We start from the raw sequence: 15,815 nt of genomic DNA, 5'->3' as shown, positions 1-15,815 counted from the left end.
GGAGCTGACCGGAGGGGGTGCGGCAGAGGGCGGAGCTGCATGGCAGCCGTGCGCTACGCCTCCTAACGCAAGTTTGCAACTAGCCTAAGCGTTTGCAGATTGAACTTCAGAAATTTCCTTTTAAGTTTTACTTATGTTTTAAATCTTCTCCAGATTAAAAATCGAAAATTTGAAAGATTTACTGAATTTGTTAAACTCATGTGGTGTGCTTTTTTTTTTTTTTATACAGGTGTTTGTTGGAAAGATACCAAGAGACTTGTATGAAGATGAGCTAGTACCTCTCTTTGAAAAAGCAGGCCCCATCTGGGATCTTCGTCTCATGATGGATCCTCTTTCAGGGCAAAACCGTGGTTATGCCTTTATTACTTTCTGTAACAAAGATGGAGCACAGGAGGCTGTAAAGTTGGTAAATAATAAGCAAGTACTCTGTTCATTCTGCCATTTGGAACTTCTTATTGGGGGGTTACTTGGGGTTTTTGTCTTTTAATAGCATGAATACTGCAGCATGCGATGCTGCAATGTACTTAAAGGAGTTGGTAAACAAAGTACAGTTTAATTAATCCCTTTACCCTTGATGGTGGTTTGCACGTTAATGACCAGGCCAATTTTTTACAATTCTGACCACTGGTCTCTTTGAGGTAATAACTCTGGAATGCTTCAGCGGATCCCGGTGATTTGGTGTTCTTTTTTCTTGACATATTGTATTTCATGATGATGGTAACATTTCTTCGGTATGACTTGCGTTTATTTGTGGCAAAAAAATGGAAATTTGGTGAAAATATAGAAATTTCCCAAATTTGAAATTTCCAGCCCTTAAATCACAGAGATATATCGCACAAAATGGTTAATAAATAACATTTCCCACATGTCTACTTTACATCAGCACAATTTTGAAACCAAATTTTTTGTTAAAAAGTTATAAGGGTTAAAAGTTGACCAGCAGTTTTTCATTTTTCCAACAAAATTTGCAAAACCAAAATTTTTTTTTTGTTAGGGACCACCTCACATTTGAAGTCACTTTGAGGGGTCTGTATGACAGAAGATACCCTAAAGTGACACCATTCTAAAAACTGCACCCCTCAAGGTGCTCAAAACCACATTCCAGAAATTTATTAACCCTTCAGGTGCTTCACAGGAATTTAAAAAAAAAAAAAAAAAAAAAAATTTCACAAAAAATTGACTTCAGATCCAAGTTTTTTTTTTTTTTTTTATTTTGACAAGGGTAAGGCTGTGTGCCCACGTAGCGATTTTTAAGCGTTTTTGCCGCGATTTTCGGCGCGAAAACGCTGCGAAAACGTTTAAAAATCGTGTACAGAACGCCCCCCATGCATTCCTACGGCATTCCGCACATGCTGTGCTAATGCTGCGCTTTTTTCCGCGGCGTAATCGCATCGCGGAAAAAATTGCAGCATGCTCATTCTTTTGTGCGGAATCGCAAAGAATTGCCGCGATTCCGCACCCATAGGAATGCATGAGAATCGCTTACTTCCCGCATGTGGCTATGCCCACCATGCGGGAAGTTAAGCGTCTCATGTGCGGTTGGTACCCACGGTGTGGAGGAGAGGAGACTGTCCTCCAGGCCCTGGGTACCATACCCCTGTAAAAAAAAGAATAAAAAATAAAAAATCGGGGTATATTTACCTTCCGGTGTCCCGCGCTGCATTCCCGGCCTAAGCGTTCCCAGTAATGCCTTGCGGCACGGTCCAGTGATGACGTAGTCTCGCGTGACTCTATCGGTCTCGCGAGATCGCTATAGCAACGCGAGACTACGTCATCACAGATCTCGCAAGGCATTACTGGGAACGCTGTGGCCCGGGATGGCATCGCGGGACGCCGGAAGGTAAATATACCCCGATTTTTTTTATTTTTTTTAGCATTTTAACATCCTATCTTTTACTATTGAGGCCGCATAGGCGGCCTCAATAGTAAAAACCTGGTCACACTTGTCAAACACTATGTTTGACGAGTGTGACCAACCTGTCTATCACTTTCCAAGCGATGCTTCAAATCGCTTGGAAAGTGCTTGAATATCGCAAGCGAAAATCGCGGTAAAATCGCGATCATAATCGCGGTGAAATCGCGCGGAAAAAAACGCGCGATTTCTGGGAAGGAGTCCGGTTTTTAGTGAGCGTTTTAAAACGCTACGTGGGCACATAGCTTAACAGGAAAAAATGGACCCCAAAGCTTGTTGTGTAATTTCTCTGGACCATGCCAATACCCCATACGAGGGAGAAAACCACGGTTCGGGCGCCCGACAGAGCTCGGAAGGGAAGGAGCGCCATTTGAGTTTTTGAATAAAAAATTTCCTGGAATCATTAGTGGACAACATATCCCATTTAGAAGAGCCCCTGATGAGCCTAAACAGTGAAAAGCCCCCACAAGTGACACCATTTTAGTAACTAACACCCCTCATGGAAATGATCTAGATGTGTTGTGAGCACATTGAACCCTCAGGTGCTTCACAGAAGCTTATAATGTGAGCCGTGAAGATAATAAAATCACATTTTCCTCACAAAAATGTTGTTTGAGCCCCAAGTTTTTAATTTTTTCTAAGGGCTAATAGGAATTTTTTTTTACAACAAACGGAGTTCCATTTTTTCCTGAGTGCACCAATACCCTACGTGTAATCGGGAAATATTTTTCAGGCACAAAGCTCAGAAGGCAAGGAGCACAAGATTTTAGTGTTATGATTTGCAGGTGGGGTGACCCACTGGGAGAGTCCATGTGGTTCCAGAACAGCAGAACCCTCCCTAAGCTACCCAATTCTACAAACTACACCTCTCAATGAACTCATCTAGGAGTGCAGTGATCATATTGACATGGGTGTGTCACAGAGCTTTATACCATTGGGCAGTGAAAAAAAAAAATAATTACATTTTTACCTCAGAAATGTTATTTCAGACCCAGATTTTAAATTTTCACACAAGAAGTGGGTAAAAATGGCACCAAGATTCGTCCCACAATTTCTAGTGAATGTAGCAATGCCCCATATGTGGCTGTACAGTACTACTTAGCCATAGGGAGAGACTAGGGAGGAACGGAGCGCAGATTTGCCTAGAACAGTTTGCAGGTTCCATATACAGAGCCCCAATCGCTAGAAGAGCAGAATCCCCCCTCAAGTGACCCCATTTGGGTAACTGTACCCCTCGGGGAATTTATCTACAGGGGTAGTGATGATTTGACTCCATGGGTGTTTTCCAGAAACAGGCAGCAGTGGATGTTGCCGAGTGAAAATTGCTAACTGCCGTTGTAGTGACAGTATGTTGCAGTCACCAGTACGTTATGCCCAGCCCAGGCTTCTGTAGGCAATCACCAGTAAGTTAGGCGGGCTCTCATCACTACAGAAATGCCAAACATGGACGCAATATGTGGTTTAGGTACACTTCGGGGCTCAGAAAGGAGGGGGCATTTGGATTTGGGAGCAGAGAGTTTGCTGAATTTCTTTTGGCAGGTGAGGAGCCATTTTCACTTTTCCTGAGCCTTTGCGCTACCAGTAACGTAGAAGCCCCAATATTTCTGTTAACAGATGATGGACCTGAGTGGTGACTTGCTTTTTTGTGGATTGAGTTGAAGCTTTCATTGGGAAAATTATTGCATAATGTTTGGGGACTCCGTGTGGCCTTTGTACAGCGGTTTCCTTCTTTTCGGCCTGTGACCGCTCCTGCACTTGGTGCCGGGTAGCAGCTGACACCCGGCGGCGATCACCCACACCCCCCCCCCCTGTGTGCGAGGGCGATCGCGTGGACGTAATAATCCGTCTCTGTGCAAATAGGCCCCCAGGGCACATGGACGGATTTTTACATCTGATGTCAGAAAGAGGTTAATAGATCTTGGAATAATAATTTCCACAATTGGATGTGTTAAAAAAAAATATATATCTGTGGTGAGAGAATCTTACAAATGTGCCCCTGCCCTACCCCATGCTCTGTGGATTTTTTCTTTTCTCTTTGTCTGCCATGCAGGCACATGGTTGGCGCATACCACAGCTACTAGGGGAGGAAGCATAAGCAAGTATACACAGCTGGGGCTTGCAGCTGCTTGTTTGTGTGGGAGAACACATTTCCCTGGTTGTTTGTTTTATGAAAGGAGCGAGTATGTCTAACTTGTCACTAGTCCTTTTAAGCTAAATCAAGTCGGTGACCTAGGAGCTTGTAGGAAATTATCTTTATTTATGGGCTCACAGGACTAGTGAAACAGCAAAAGCACTCACTCCTGTCAAAATCAGGAATTGTGTTCCTTTACTCATAAAAGCAGCTGTAAGCCCCTGCTATGTCGTCTGTATACTCTCACTTTTATGCTTTCTTCCCTGGCCAGGAGGTATAGTTTGCCCTGATCATGATTCTTCATGGTCAGAAACCACAAATATGACAGTACATATCAGGGCCACATTTATAAGATTATCTCGGCATAGAAAAGAATACTTTTTCAACACATCCAATTGTGGAACTCATTATTCCAAGGTTTATTGATTAACCCCTTTGAGATGGAGCCCTTTTTCGTTTTTGCGTCTGTTTTTTTGTGTCTGTTTTTTTTCGCTCCACTTCTTCAGAGCCATAACTTTTTTTTTATTTTTCCGTCAATATGGCCATGTGAGGCTTGATTTTTTTTTTTTTTGAGGGATGAGTTGTACTTTTGAACGACACCATTGGTTTCACCCTATCTTATACTCAAAAGCAAGAAAAAAATTCCAAGTGCGGTGAAATTGCAAAAAAAAAGTGCAATTCCATAACATCTTTTTTTTGACCTGCCATTATGATTTTCCAGGTCATTACGAGTTCACAGATGCCAAACATGTCTAGGTTCTTTTTTGTTTAAGTGGTGAAAAAAAATCCAACGTTTGTTGGGGAAAAAAAAAATTGCGTCATTTTCCCGAGACCCGTAGCGTCTCCGTTTTTTGTGATCTCGGGTTAGGTTTATTTTTTTGCGTGCCGTGCTGACTTTTTTAATGATACCATTTTAATGCAATGTTGCGGCAACCAAAAAAGCTAATACTGGCCATTTGACTTTTTTTCTCGTTACACCGTTTAGCGATTGGGTTAATTCTTTTTTTTATATTGATCGGGCAATTCTGAATGCAGTGATACCAAATATGTGTATTTTTTATTTTTTTATTTTGACTGGGGCGAAAGGAGGGTGATTTAAACTTTTTATATTTTTTAAATATTATTAAAAACTTTTTTTTTTTTTAAATTTTACTTTTGGCATGCTTCAAATAGCCTCCATGGGACACTAGAAGCTGCCATAACCCGATCGGCGCTGCTACATACAGGAGATGATCAGATCACCTGTATGTAGCAGAACTACTCACTTGCTATCAGCGCCGGCCTCTGGGCGGCGCTTATATCAAGCCGGCATTGACAACCATAGAGGTCTCCAGGAGACCTCTGGTTGTCATGCCAATCCATCAGTGACCCACGATCACGTGACGGGGGTCACCGATGGACGGATTTCCGGTGCGATTACCGGAATCGCGTTTTAAATGCCGCTGTCGTTTTGACAGTGGAATTTAACGGGTTTGTAATGCAAGTTTATTAGAAAATAGCTTCGATTATGGCACTAGATAGAGATTTAGAATGAAATTTCTTTCTCTACTAGGTGCTCAGTGACTTGTCCATCAGACTTGCATGTGACCGCATAGTCCACTGGTTCTTGTGCTTGCACATTTATTTTTGGCTGCTGATCACTTTTTTTTCCGTTTAACACCTTCACGACATGGGCCGTACATATAAGGCACATGTCAGATCTCCCCATTTGATGGGGGCCCTGGCGCTGAGCACACGTCTTTTACAGCACATGTCAGCTGATTTCATCAGCTGATATGTGCCCTAATAGCTGCTGGTGGAATTGCGATGCATCGGTTGTTAACATGTTAAATGCGCGCCATAAACACCGCTCATTGATGCCCGTGACACATGACCGTGGGTCTCTGATGGGTTGGCATGACAAGCCGGGGTGTGCGGCAGACTCCTGTGGTTGTCGTAGCCAGATAGCTATGAGCGCTATAGCAAGTGAGCATTTCTGCTACACAAAGCATGGCTGAAGCCATGCTATGTGTAGGACAGGCGATCGGATGATCACAGCTTCTAGTCAACCATAGAGACTATTGAAGCTAGCAAAAAGTGAGATAGTTTTAAAAATATTAAAAAAATATAAGTTTAAATCCCCCCCACATTCAAAATAAAACCTTTAAAAATAAAATCTAAAAAGTACGCATATTTGGTATTGCGTTCGGAATCGCCCAATCTATCAATATATAAAAAGAATTAATCTGATCGGTAAACGGCATAATGAGAGAAAAAATTAAAACGCTAGAATTTTTGTCTTTTTTTTTTCATTTTATTTTTCAGTCGCTGCAACATTGCATTAAACATGCAATCAAAACATAATATCTACTTCAAAATGGTATCAATAAAAACATCAGCATGCAAAAAATAATCCCTCACACAGCCAGCCCCAGATCATGAAAAATGGACACTACGGGCCTCGGAAAATGATTCGCTTTTTTTAAAATATACCGTATATACTCGACCTCCCCCCCCTAATTTTGTCACAAAAAACTGGGAAAACTTATTGACTCGCGTATAAGCCTAGGGTGGAAAATGCCGAAGCTACTGCCCTTATAATGCTGCACAGTGAGCGACCCCTTACAATGATGCACAGTTATTAGTGGCCCCTTATAATGTTGCACAGTGAGCGGCCCCTTACAATGATGCACAGTTATTAGTGGCCCTTTATAATGCTGCACAGTGAGCGGCCCCTTACTATGATGCACAGTTATTAGTGGCCCATTATAATGCTGCCGCTGCCTCAATTAAAAAAAAAACCTATATACTCACCTTGTCCCTGCTGCTGCTCCTCAGCGTTGCCGGCTCTGCGCAGTGTCTGTTCAGGCAGAGGGCGCCTGCTAACTACTCATGGCCCCTCTGACCTGAACGTCACTGCCAGAGGAAGCAAGACAGCAGAGCAGCGGTGGAACGGGGGGGGGACAGGTTAATATGGCTCCCTCCGCTATACTCGCCTCTCCTAGCGTGTCTCTTGCAGCCCCCGTGCTTATTCCATCTTCTCAGCGCTGTTCTTCCTGCTTTCAGCAGTCACGTGGTGCCGCTCTTTACATATGCGCGTATGTAATGAGCGGCACCACATGACCGCTGAAAGCAGGAAGAACAGCGCCGAGAAGATGGAATAAGCACGGGGGCTGCAAGAGACTTGCTCGGAGAGGTGAGTATGATCTCCTACACCCCCGCCCGGCCGACCCCCGGTATATGACTCGCGTATAAGCCGAGAGGGGGACTTTCAGACCAAAAAAATGGGCTGAATATCTCGGCTTATACGTGAGTATATACGGTAAAACAAACTTTGGAATTTTTTTTCACCACTTAAATAAAAAAGAACCTATACATGTTTGGTATCTATGTACTCACACTGACCTGGAGAGTCATAATGATGGGTCAGTTTTACCATTTAGTGTACATGGTAGGAAAAAAAAAAATTGGAATTCCACTTTTTGCAATTTCACCGCACTTGAATTTTTTTTCTCCCGTCTTTCCAGTACATTATATGGTAAAATCAATGGTGTCTTTTCAAAAGTACAACTCGTCTTGCAAAAAAACAAGCCCTCACACAGCCATATTAACTGAAAAAATGAAAAGATATGGCTCTGGGAAGAAGGTGAGCAAAAAAAAAATGGAAAGAAAAAAACGTGAAGGGGTTGATGAATGAAGTACAATTTACACTTAACATTTATTGTCATAACCTAAGTTTTACTGTTACATTATATAATACAGTATGTTATAATATTTTTACAATATTTTTTTCCTTCTAACTATTTTCTCCAGTGTGACAACTATGAAATTCGCCCTGGGAAACATATTGGCGTGTGCATATCTGTTGCAAATAATAGACTCTTTGTTGGATCCATTCCCAAAAGTAAAACAAAGGAAAATATTCTGGAGGAGTTCAGTAAAGTCACAGGTATTGTTATTGCATGCCAAAGGAGTGCTTGTCCTATCTGGAGCAAAAACCATTAAATTAAGCTAGAACTAACATTGAATGTCCATTCTTCAATGTAGTCCCTCTAATTTGCATCAAGGGGGTACTGGGCTGCACTAGAAATTATAATTCAGTGCTCTCAACTTCATTACTGGAGAGCTATGCGTGCCATATTATATCGAAGCAGGATTCACCACTTAGCTCTTAATGGACTTGTAGCCTTCTGTCTGAGAAGCCCTATCTGCTTTATATGTTACTCTGTTTCAGTAACTTTCATGTTTGTAACTGTGATCTCTAGAGGGCCTAGTGGATGTGATTCTGTATCATCAACCTGACGATAAGAAAAAGAACCGTGGATTTTGTTTCTTGGAGTACGAGGACCACAAAACTGCAGCACAAGCTAGACGGAGGTTAATGAGTGGCAAGGTGAAAGTTTGGGGGAATGTTGTAACTGTAGAATGGGCAGATCCAGTGGAGGAGCCGGACCCAGAAATAATGGCAAAGGTGAGCAATGTTTGTAATTAGTAAAGTAGCTGTTTAAACCTTTTAAAGATGTATGGTGGGTTTAAAAAGCAATTCTGTTCTTTCCAGCCACTTCTATTTTGACCCAGACTGGTTCACTACTGGTCTCTTTTTGCTGCATTGGTGACTGCCTGAAGAGCAGCTTTTGCAGCCGATCAATGGCTGTAGCCGGTCACGAAGTTTTTGTTTTTACTATTGTTACAAGTCATGTTACAAAGCTCTTTAAAGTGTGAGCCATTGACTACAAGGGTAGCTGCCTTTATAAAGGGGCACATGTAAGGTGCTTACTCACTTGACATCCCCTTTACACTGTGCGTGCTTCAGTATGTTGTTGTAATAACTGACATTTCGGAAACAAGTGTAGATATGTATCCCCAATCATGGCAACAATTAAAGCAACTGCCTGGGAATCATATCTTCCTACAAAAAACAAAAAGGAGCAATAGCCCACAAAAAAATAAAGTAAGCTGAGTTAAGGGTAATTAAGATAAAAAATATACAAATCTTTATTGATCAAAAACTCACACATAAATAGTATGGGCGTAAGTAGCCCCAGGGAGAAAGGGACAAGACCGAACCATGCACGCCAAAGCCCCTCTCTCCCACATGGGTAAGCAATAGTTTTCTAATGCACTATGAGCGGCACTTTAGTCTCTGGCAGTTATGGGTACTGTTAGCTATATATACTGATTTGTCCACATGGACTGGTTTAGGATTTAAGCTTGTTTGTATCCTGTCTCCTGGAGGTTGGCTTATATATTTGTTGTGCTCAGTGCATATTTTCATACACTATATATGAGTATGAGAGATTCAGTATGGCCAGTGCTGCCTGGTTCCTTCACCCCTTCTATTCTTGTCCTGTTTTGTATCTGGGGCAATTTACGCCCATATTTTGTGAGTTTTTGATCCAGAAAGATTTGTATATTTTATCTTAATTACCTTGACTCAGCTTACTTTTTGTGAGCTATTGTTCCTTTTTGTTTTTTTGTAGGATGATGTGCTTCAGTATGTTGTAGCTTTTTTTTCTAATATCAAACTAGATGGAATCCAGTGGACCACGTATGTTTTTTTACACTTGTAAGAATAGTCGCCGCCTTATGATTTTTTTTTTTTTTTTTTTTACACCCTTAGAGGGGTCTGTGAATAAAGTCATGGGATGCTACCATTAACTAAGGCATCTTTTGTGTGAGCAGTGTATATATAAAGGTAATATAGACAGGAGTATAAGTTCGTACTGGTGCCGGTCGTTCATCATTTGTTTTTGTTTTCTTAAATTTATCTGTTATCTCTCTTTTGTCATTTTAGGTTAAAGTACTTTTTGTTAGAAACTTGTCTTCTACAGTAACAGAGGAGATATTAGAAAAGTCATTTGCAGTATTTGGAAAGTTGGAGCGGGTGAAGAAACTGAAAGATTATGCTTTTGTACACTTTGAAGAGAGGGATTCAGCAGTTAGGGTGAGAAGGGTATCCGTTTTATCAAACTTTTTTCAAACAAAGAAAATATTACCATAGTACATGCACAAAAAGGCTGGGATCACACATGCGAGAAACTCTAAGTCTTGCATCTTAATAACTGGTACTCGGGAGCGAAGCATGCGGCTGCATAGAAATACATGCAGCCACACTCTGCACTCCCGAGTGCCGGCGTCAGTGCCGAGTATTGACGTACTAGACTCGTCAGTTTCTCCCAAGTCTGACCCCGGCCAAATGATGTGGTTTCTGGTGGAAAAAAAAAATAGACTTTCTTTCTAGCTATACTTATAGTTATTACAACCCTGTTCATGTTCTTCTTTCTTAATTCAATAATCTAAGAAAATATGCCCAGCTATAAGCTATAGTTGGAGACTTGTTAGCGTATATTCTGCAATTTTCACTTGATGGTCTTCAACAAGGGTATGTAATTGTGATATTTGACTATAACGTTTAAAGGAGTATTCCCATCTCCCAAGATCCTATCCCAATATGTAGTATGTGTAATAATATTAGCAAGCACCTGCAATTAGAAATGTGGTATGGTCAACTCACTTTGCAAGGCTGAGGCATCACATGCGACACAATACGATATAGGAAACCAGGGTGTAGAAATAGTAGACACTAGTTGATGTAGTGGTAGTTGTAGTTTAGGAACTTTAGTTAGGTTTTACTGTTGCATGATATGACAAGGTTTGTGAAATTGGTTTGATATACATGCTGGAAAATGCATAAGCAATTATCCTTTACATATGCTTGGAAGGATATGTACATATTTCCTTGTCTATAAGAGTGTGCAATTTCTTTGTATTATATTTTACAATGGACAGAAACGTGTGCTATGTCTAATGCTTGTTATCATAAGCCATTGTGTATGTTCTACATTCTTTGTGTCCTGATGTTTAATAATAACGAATTTAAAAAAAGAAATGTGGTATGGTTTTTCGTACTTGCTTTGTCTCTTTCCTCATGTGCAGGCATTGCAGGACCATAGATTTTCATGGTTATGTCCACTGTTAGTTGCTAGTGATCTTAACCATGGATATTGAAGGTTTTGTAATGCCTGCACATGTGGCAAGCAACATAGAAGAAAACTATACTACATTTCTCGTTCGCCTTATTGGGGGACACAGAGACCATGGGACACAGAGACCATGGGTGTATGCTGCTGCCACTAGGAGGCTGACACTATGCACAAAAAAGTTAGCTCCTCCTCCGCCGTATACACCCCACCGACCGGCAGGAAATTCCTCAGTTTAGCTTAGTGTCAGTAGGAGGTGGACACGGGTCTTTTATTAGACCCATATCTACCTCAGTGTGCGTCGTTTCTTTGCAGGTTCCGGAGGGATACGGAGTGAACAGTCACATCCGTACTCCCACAAAGAGACTATGAGTACGGCGTGTACTGCCACCCCGTATCCTCATAGGTCTCCGGAGCAGGACCAGGAGCCTCGCACAAGTAGGTGCCAGCCGCACGGACGGTCCTTGCCCCCCGCCTCCCACCATCTCGCCTACCAGAGCCTGAAGGTTGGATGAGGCGCGGATTTCATAGAGACAGACAGCGTGGGATTTTCAGGTACCTTTATTGTAAGGCCCCCTGCCTGGGTGAGTATGTCAGTCTTCCCCCGGCGTTTTCTCTTGGAGCGGTCGCCAGGGGGACCACGTTAGGGTCCCTGCACGCCCCGCATCCCCCCACGGTCACCGCTTCCATGCAGGCCCCGGGTCTTCACGGGCCTCGTTCTGTGCTTCCCCCTTTTTTCCATCTTGGCAGGGGTAGCGCTGGGGTCGAGCAGTTCTGGGCAGGGACGCGGCCCGGTGTTGCGACGCGTCTTCCGCGCCGACCCCCTGCTGACAGGCGGCCGCCGCAACTAATTTAGGCCCCGGCTTGTGTTCGGGCCTACCGCAGCGTCGCGGCCACGCCCCCCCGCCCCTTTCTACTAAGCGGGCTTCACTCCCGCTCTCCCCAGGCCCTCCCCCCGCCTTTCCCTCTCCTGCCCAGCATATGGCTAGAGGGCAGCAATTATTAACCCTGCGAGGACCGCCCTTCCCCGGGACCCGCGCTTTTCTACAGGCAGGCGCCATCTTCACAGCCTGCCAGCCGGACGCAGCTGGAGAGGCTCCCCAGCCCCTGTGCAGTTTCTGCAAGCAGCTTTTTGCCTCTTTGGGACGGCCAGCCGGACTTCTCCCTGATCTGCATCCCCGGACAGGTCGAGCAGCATCGCTTTTGGGGACACCGGACCGTGAGTAGTTCTGCACGGCAGACTGACCCTTCTCCGCCCTCTGTCCCCCAACCTTCCGGCACTACCTCAGGTTTTTCACAATGTCTATCCCTACGGCTGATCGTACCCGCTCTTCGGCCCTCCCCTGCACAGCCCGACGCCGCTCAGGAGCCATCCATAGCCCCAGGGGTGAGTGAGCCCCCCTTGCCGGGTTGGGCCTCCTCCCTATCACAGTCGGTGGCAGACCTCACCAAGGTGTCTCGGTCCCTAGTAGCCGTTCTGGATAAGTTGCCCTTGGGAGCTTCTGCGGGACCTAGCACGTCCCAGGACGTCCCATCTGAGCCAGCCAGTGTCAGTCGCAAGAGACCCAGGCAGGATCTCCAGGCGGAGTCCTCTCCTCGCCCTACCTCACCCCATACTCCCCAGCAGTCTCCCTCTCGGGCCTCCTCTCCCGAGTCAGGTGAAGCGCTTTCGGAATCTGAAGGGGTCTTAGAGCTGGATTCGGATCAGGATGCGAACATGAAGGTTACGGTGCAGAACCTCATTGCCGCGATTTACCATACCTTCGACATCACTGACGCCCCTGCGAAATCCTCAGATCAGGAGGTTTCGTTCAGACGGGCGGAAACACCTTCCAGGGTGTTTCCCTTTCATTCCGAGTTTGGGAAGATTTTTACCAAGGAAAGGGAAGATCCGACTAGACGCTTTCAAAGAGGAAAGCGTCTCGGCGTGCTGTATCCGTTTGCTAAAGAGCTCACGGACAACTGGGCCGCTTCTCCTTCAGTGGACCCTCCCGTATCCAGACTCTCTAATAATACTGTTCTTCCGCTGTCGGGTGTAGCGTCTCTAAAAGATTCTAATGACAGAATCATAGAATCCCTAGCAAAGTCTGCCTTCGAGGCGGCATCTGTGGCGGTATGTCCAGTCTTTGCTTCATCTTGGGCAGCAAAGGCTATATCCGCTTGGGCAGAGGACCTTCGGCAGGGCATTCTGGATAAGGCACAACCGGAGCATTTGGCCGATCTCGCCAATCAGATTTCCCATGCGGGGGATTATCTGCTTTCTGCTTCCTTGGATGCCGCATCTTGCGCGGTTCAGGCGTCAAGCAACATCGTGGCAATCCGACGTACAATTTGGCTCAAGGCCTGGCAGGCGGACTTGTCCTCTAAAAGGTCTGACTAATCTGCCTTTTCAAGGAGTGCGTCTCTTTGGGTCCCAATTGGACCAGATTATTAAGGACGCTACCGGAGGTACGAGTTCTCTTCTCCCCCAATCCAAGTCTCGCAGACCTCCTCCAAGGCGTCAGTTCCGTCCCTTTCGGTCTTTCCGCCGTTTCAATGCGGCGGAAAACCCTTCCAACCAGCAAAGGCCACAAGCACGTCCGGAAAGAAAGAAGGTCTCCTTCAGGCTCACTCCGTCCTGGCGGTCCCACTCTTCCCAGGGAAGACCACCCAGATCTAGATCTGGACGGTCTACGTCCGCATGACTATCATCGGTCTTCCGTGGGTCCCTTCCAATTGGGAGGTCGACTTCTTTTCTTCAGCGACGTCTGGTTCGCCTCAGTAGAGGACGCTTGGGTCAGAGAGGTTGTATCGACAGGATACAAAATAGAGTTCGTTTCTCTTCCACGGGATCGCTTCTTCCAATCCCGTCCGCCACGGGATCCTGCCTTGATCCCGGGGTTCGGTTCGGCCATCGCCTCTCTCCTCAGCTCCGGGGTGATTGTGCCCGTTCCCGAATCGGAACGATTCACAGGGTTTTATTTAAACCTGTTTGTGGTGCCGAAAAAGGACGGGGCGGTTCGACCCATCTTGGATCTCAAGTTACTCAACAAGAGAGTTCGCCTCCGCCACTTCCGGATGGAGTCGGTTCGCTCGGTGATTGCCTCCATGGAGGAGCAGGAATTCATGTGTTCCATAGGCATCTTGGATGTCTATCTACACGTGCCCATATTTCCCGGACATCCGAAGTTCCTGTGGTTTGCGATTCACCACGAACATTATCAGTTCGTCGCGCTCCCTTTCGGGCTCGCCACCGCACCCAGGGTCTTCACGAAGATTATGGCGGCGTTGATGGCCTTGTTGAGGATCAGAGGTCTTGTTCTTTTTCCGTATCTCGACGATATTCTGATCAAGGCTCCCTCCTTTCATCAGGCCCGCCTAAGTGTGGCGATCGTTCTAGACACCCTGTCCAGTTTTGGGTGGATCGTCAACCGGAAAAGTCCTGTCTGATCCCTACTCAACGCCTTGTGTTTCTGGGCCTTCTTTTCGACACTCGTCAGTCAAGGGTATTTCTCCCACAAGACAAGATTCTTTCCCTGCAGCAGGGCGTCCGATCACTACAGATCGCACGGTTTTCATCTCTCAGGACAGCCATGAGGACTCTGGGGAAGATGGTGGCAGCAATAGAGGCAGTTCCCTTTGCCCAGTTTTCACGCCAGGCCCCTCCAGCAGGCCATTTTGTCCAGGTGGAACAGGTCGGCTCTGTCTCTGGATCGTCCGGTTCGTCTTTCATGCCGGATCAAGCGGTCTCTCAACTGGTGGTTGACGTCTCCCCTCATTCTCTCGGGGCGGTCCTTTCTTCCCAGATTGTCACAACGGACTCCAGCCTCATCGGCTGGGGTGCAGTGTTCCGCAATCACACTGTTCAGGGTCGATGGTCGACTCAGGAATCAGCGCTGCAGATCAATGTCCTAGAGATACGAGCGATCCTTCTGGCTCTCGTCCACTGGGAACGGCGCCTCAAGGGCCTGCCTGTCAGGATTCAAACAGACAATGCCACAGCGGTGGCGTATATCAACCGACAAGGGGGGACACGGAGTGTCTCAGCCCTGGCGGAAGTGTCCAGAATTCTTCAATGGGCAGAGACCTTTGTTCCAACAATTTCCGCGGTTCACATTCCCGGCGTGGACAACTGGGCCGCCGATTTTCTAAGCTGCGAGGGTCTCGCGGCAGGGGAGTGGTCCCTACATCCGGAGGTGTTTCATCTGCTCTGCCGTCGGTGGGGAACCCCGGACGTAGACCTCATGGCGTCTCTCCTCAAAAGGAAGGTACCAGAATTCGTGTCCAGGTCTCGGGACCCCCTGGCAGGGGGCGCCGACGCTCTGGCCGTTTCTTGGTCACAGTTCGAGCTCCCCTACCTGTTCCCTCCCTTGCCTCTTCTTCCCAAGCTGTTGAAGAAAATCAAGGCAGAAGGGATTCCAGTCGTCCTCATCACCCCGAATTGGCCCAGAAGGTCTTGCTTCGCGGACATTGTCAACCTTCTCGCGGACGCCCCCTGGAAGCTTCCCGACAGGGCAGATCTGCTGTCGCAAGGCCCAATTTGCCACCCCAATTCTCGGTCGCTCAATTTAACGGCGTGGCTGTTGAGACCGAGGTTTTGAAACGGGCAGGATTCTCTGATCGAGTGATTCATACCATGATCCGCGCCAGAAAGCCTTCCTCTTCCAAGATCTATTACCGTACTTGGAAAGCCTATTTCTCCTGGTGTGAGGCCAATGACATTGCGGCCATGGTTTTTTCGCTTCCTTCTGTTCTGGCGTTTCTTCAGACAGGGCTGGATGCGGGGCTTGCTCTCAGTTCCTTAAGGGTCAAGTTTCGGCACTGTCCATTTTAT

The 15,815-nt window shown here is 45.8% G+C and overlaps 1 protein-coding gene across 8 annotated transcripts in view; it reads left to right on the top strand.

Moving 5' to 3' along the window:
• The window catches only part of HNRNPR (heterogeneous nuclear ribonucleoprotein R), a 191,487-nt gene that overhangs the window by 55,001 nt on the left and 120,671 nt on the right, over nt 1-15,815 (top strand). For all 8 annotated transcript variants that reach the window (XR_012227396.1, XR_012227398.1, XR_012227392.1 and 5 more), the window contains exons 4-7: nt 230-406; nt 7,836-7,971; nt 8,288-8,493; nt 9,817-9,966. Coding sequence is in view for 5 of the 8 variants with exons in the window: in XM_073563270.1 (XP_073419371.1) it covers nt 230-406; nt 7,836-7,971; nt 8,288-8,493; nt 9,817-9,966 (669 nt within the window). In the remaining 3 variants the exon portion in view is untranslated. The remainder of the gene's footprint in view (nt 1-229; nt 407-7,835; nt 7,972-8,287; nt 8,494-9,816; nt 9,967-15,815) is intronic.

The sequence above is a fragment of the Dendrobates tinctorius genome, unplaced genomic scaffold (genome assembly GCF_039654945.1).
Source record: "Dendrobates tinctorius isolate UK_male_01 unplaced genomic scaffold, ASM3965494v1 ptg000015l, whole genome shotgun sequence".
Taxonomy (NCBI): domain Eukaryota; kingdom Metazoa; phylum Chordata; class Amphibia; order Anura; family Dendrobatidae; genus Dendrobates; species Dendrobates tinctorius.
The sequence above is the reverse complement of the archived record's forward strand: the minus strand, read 5'-3'. Positions and strand labels throughout refer to the sequence as shown.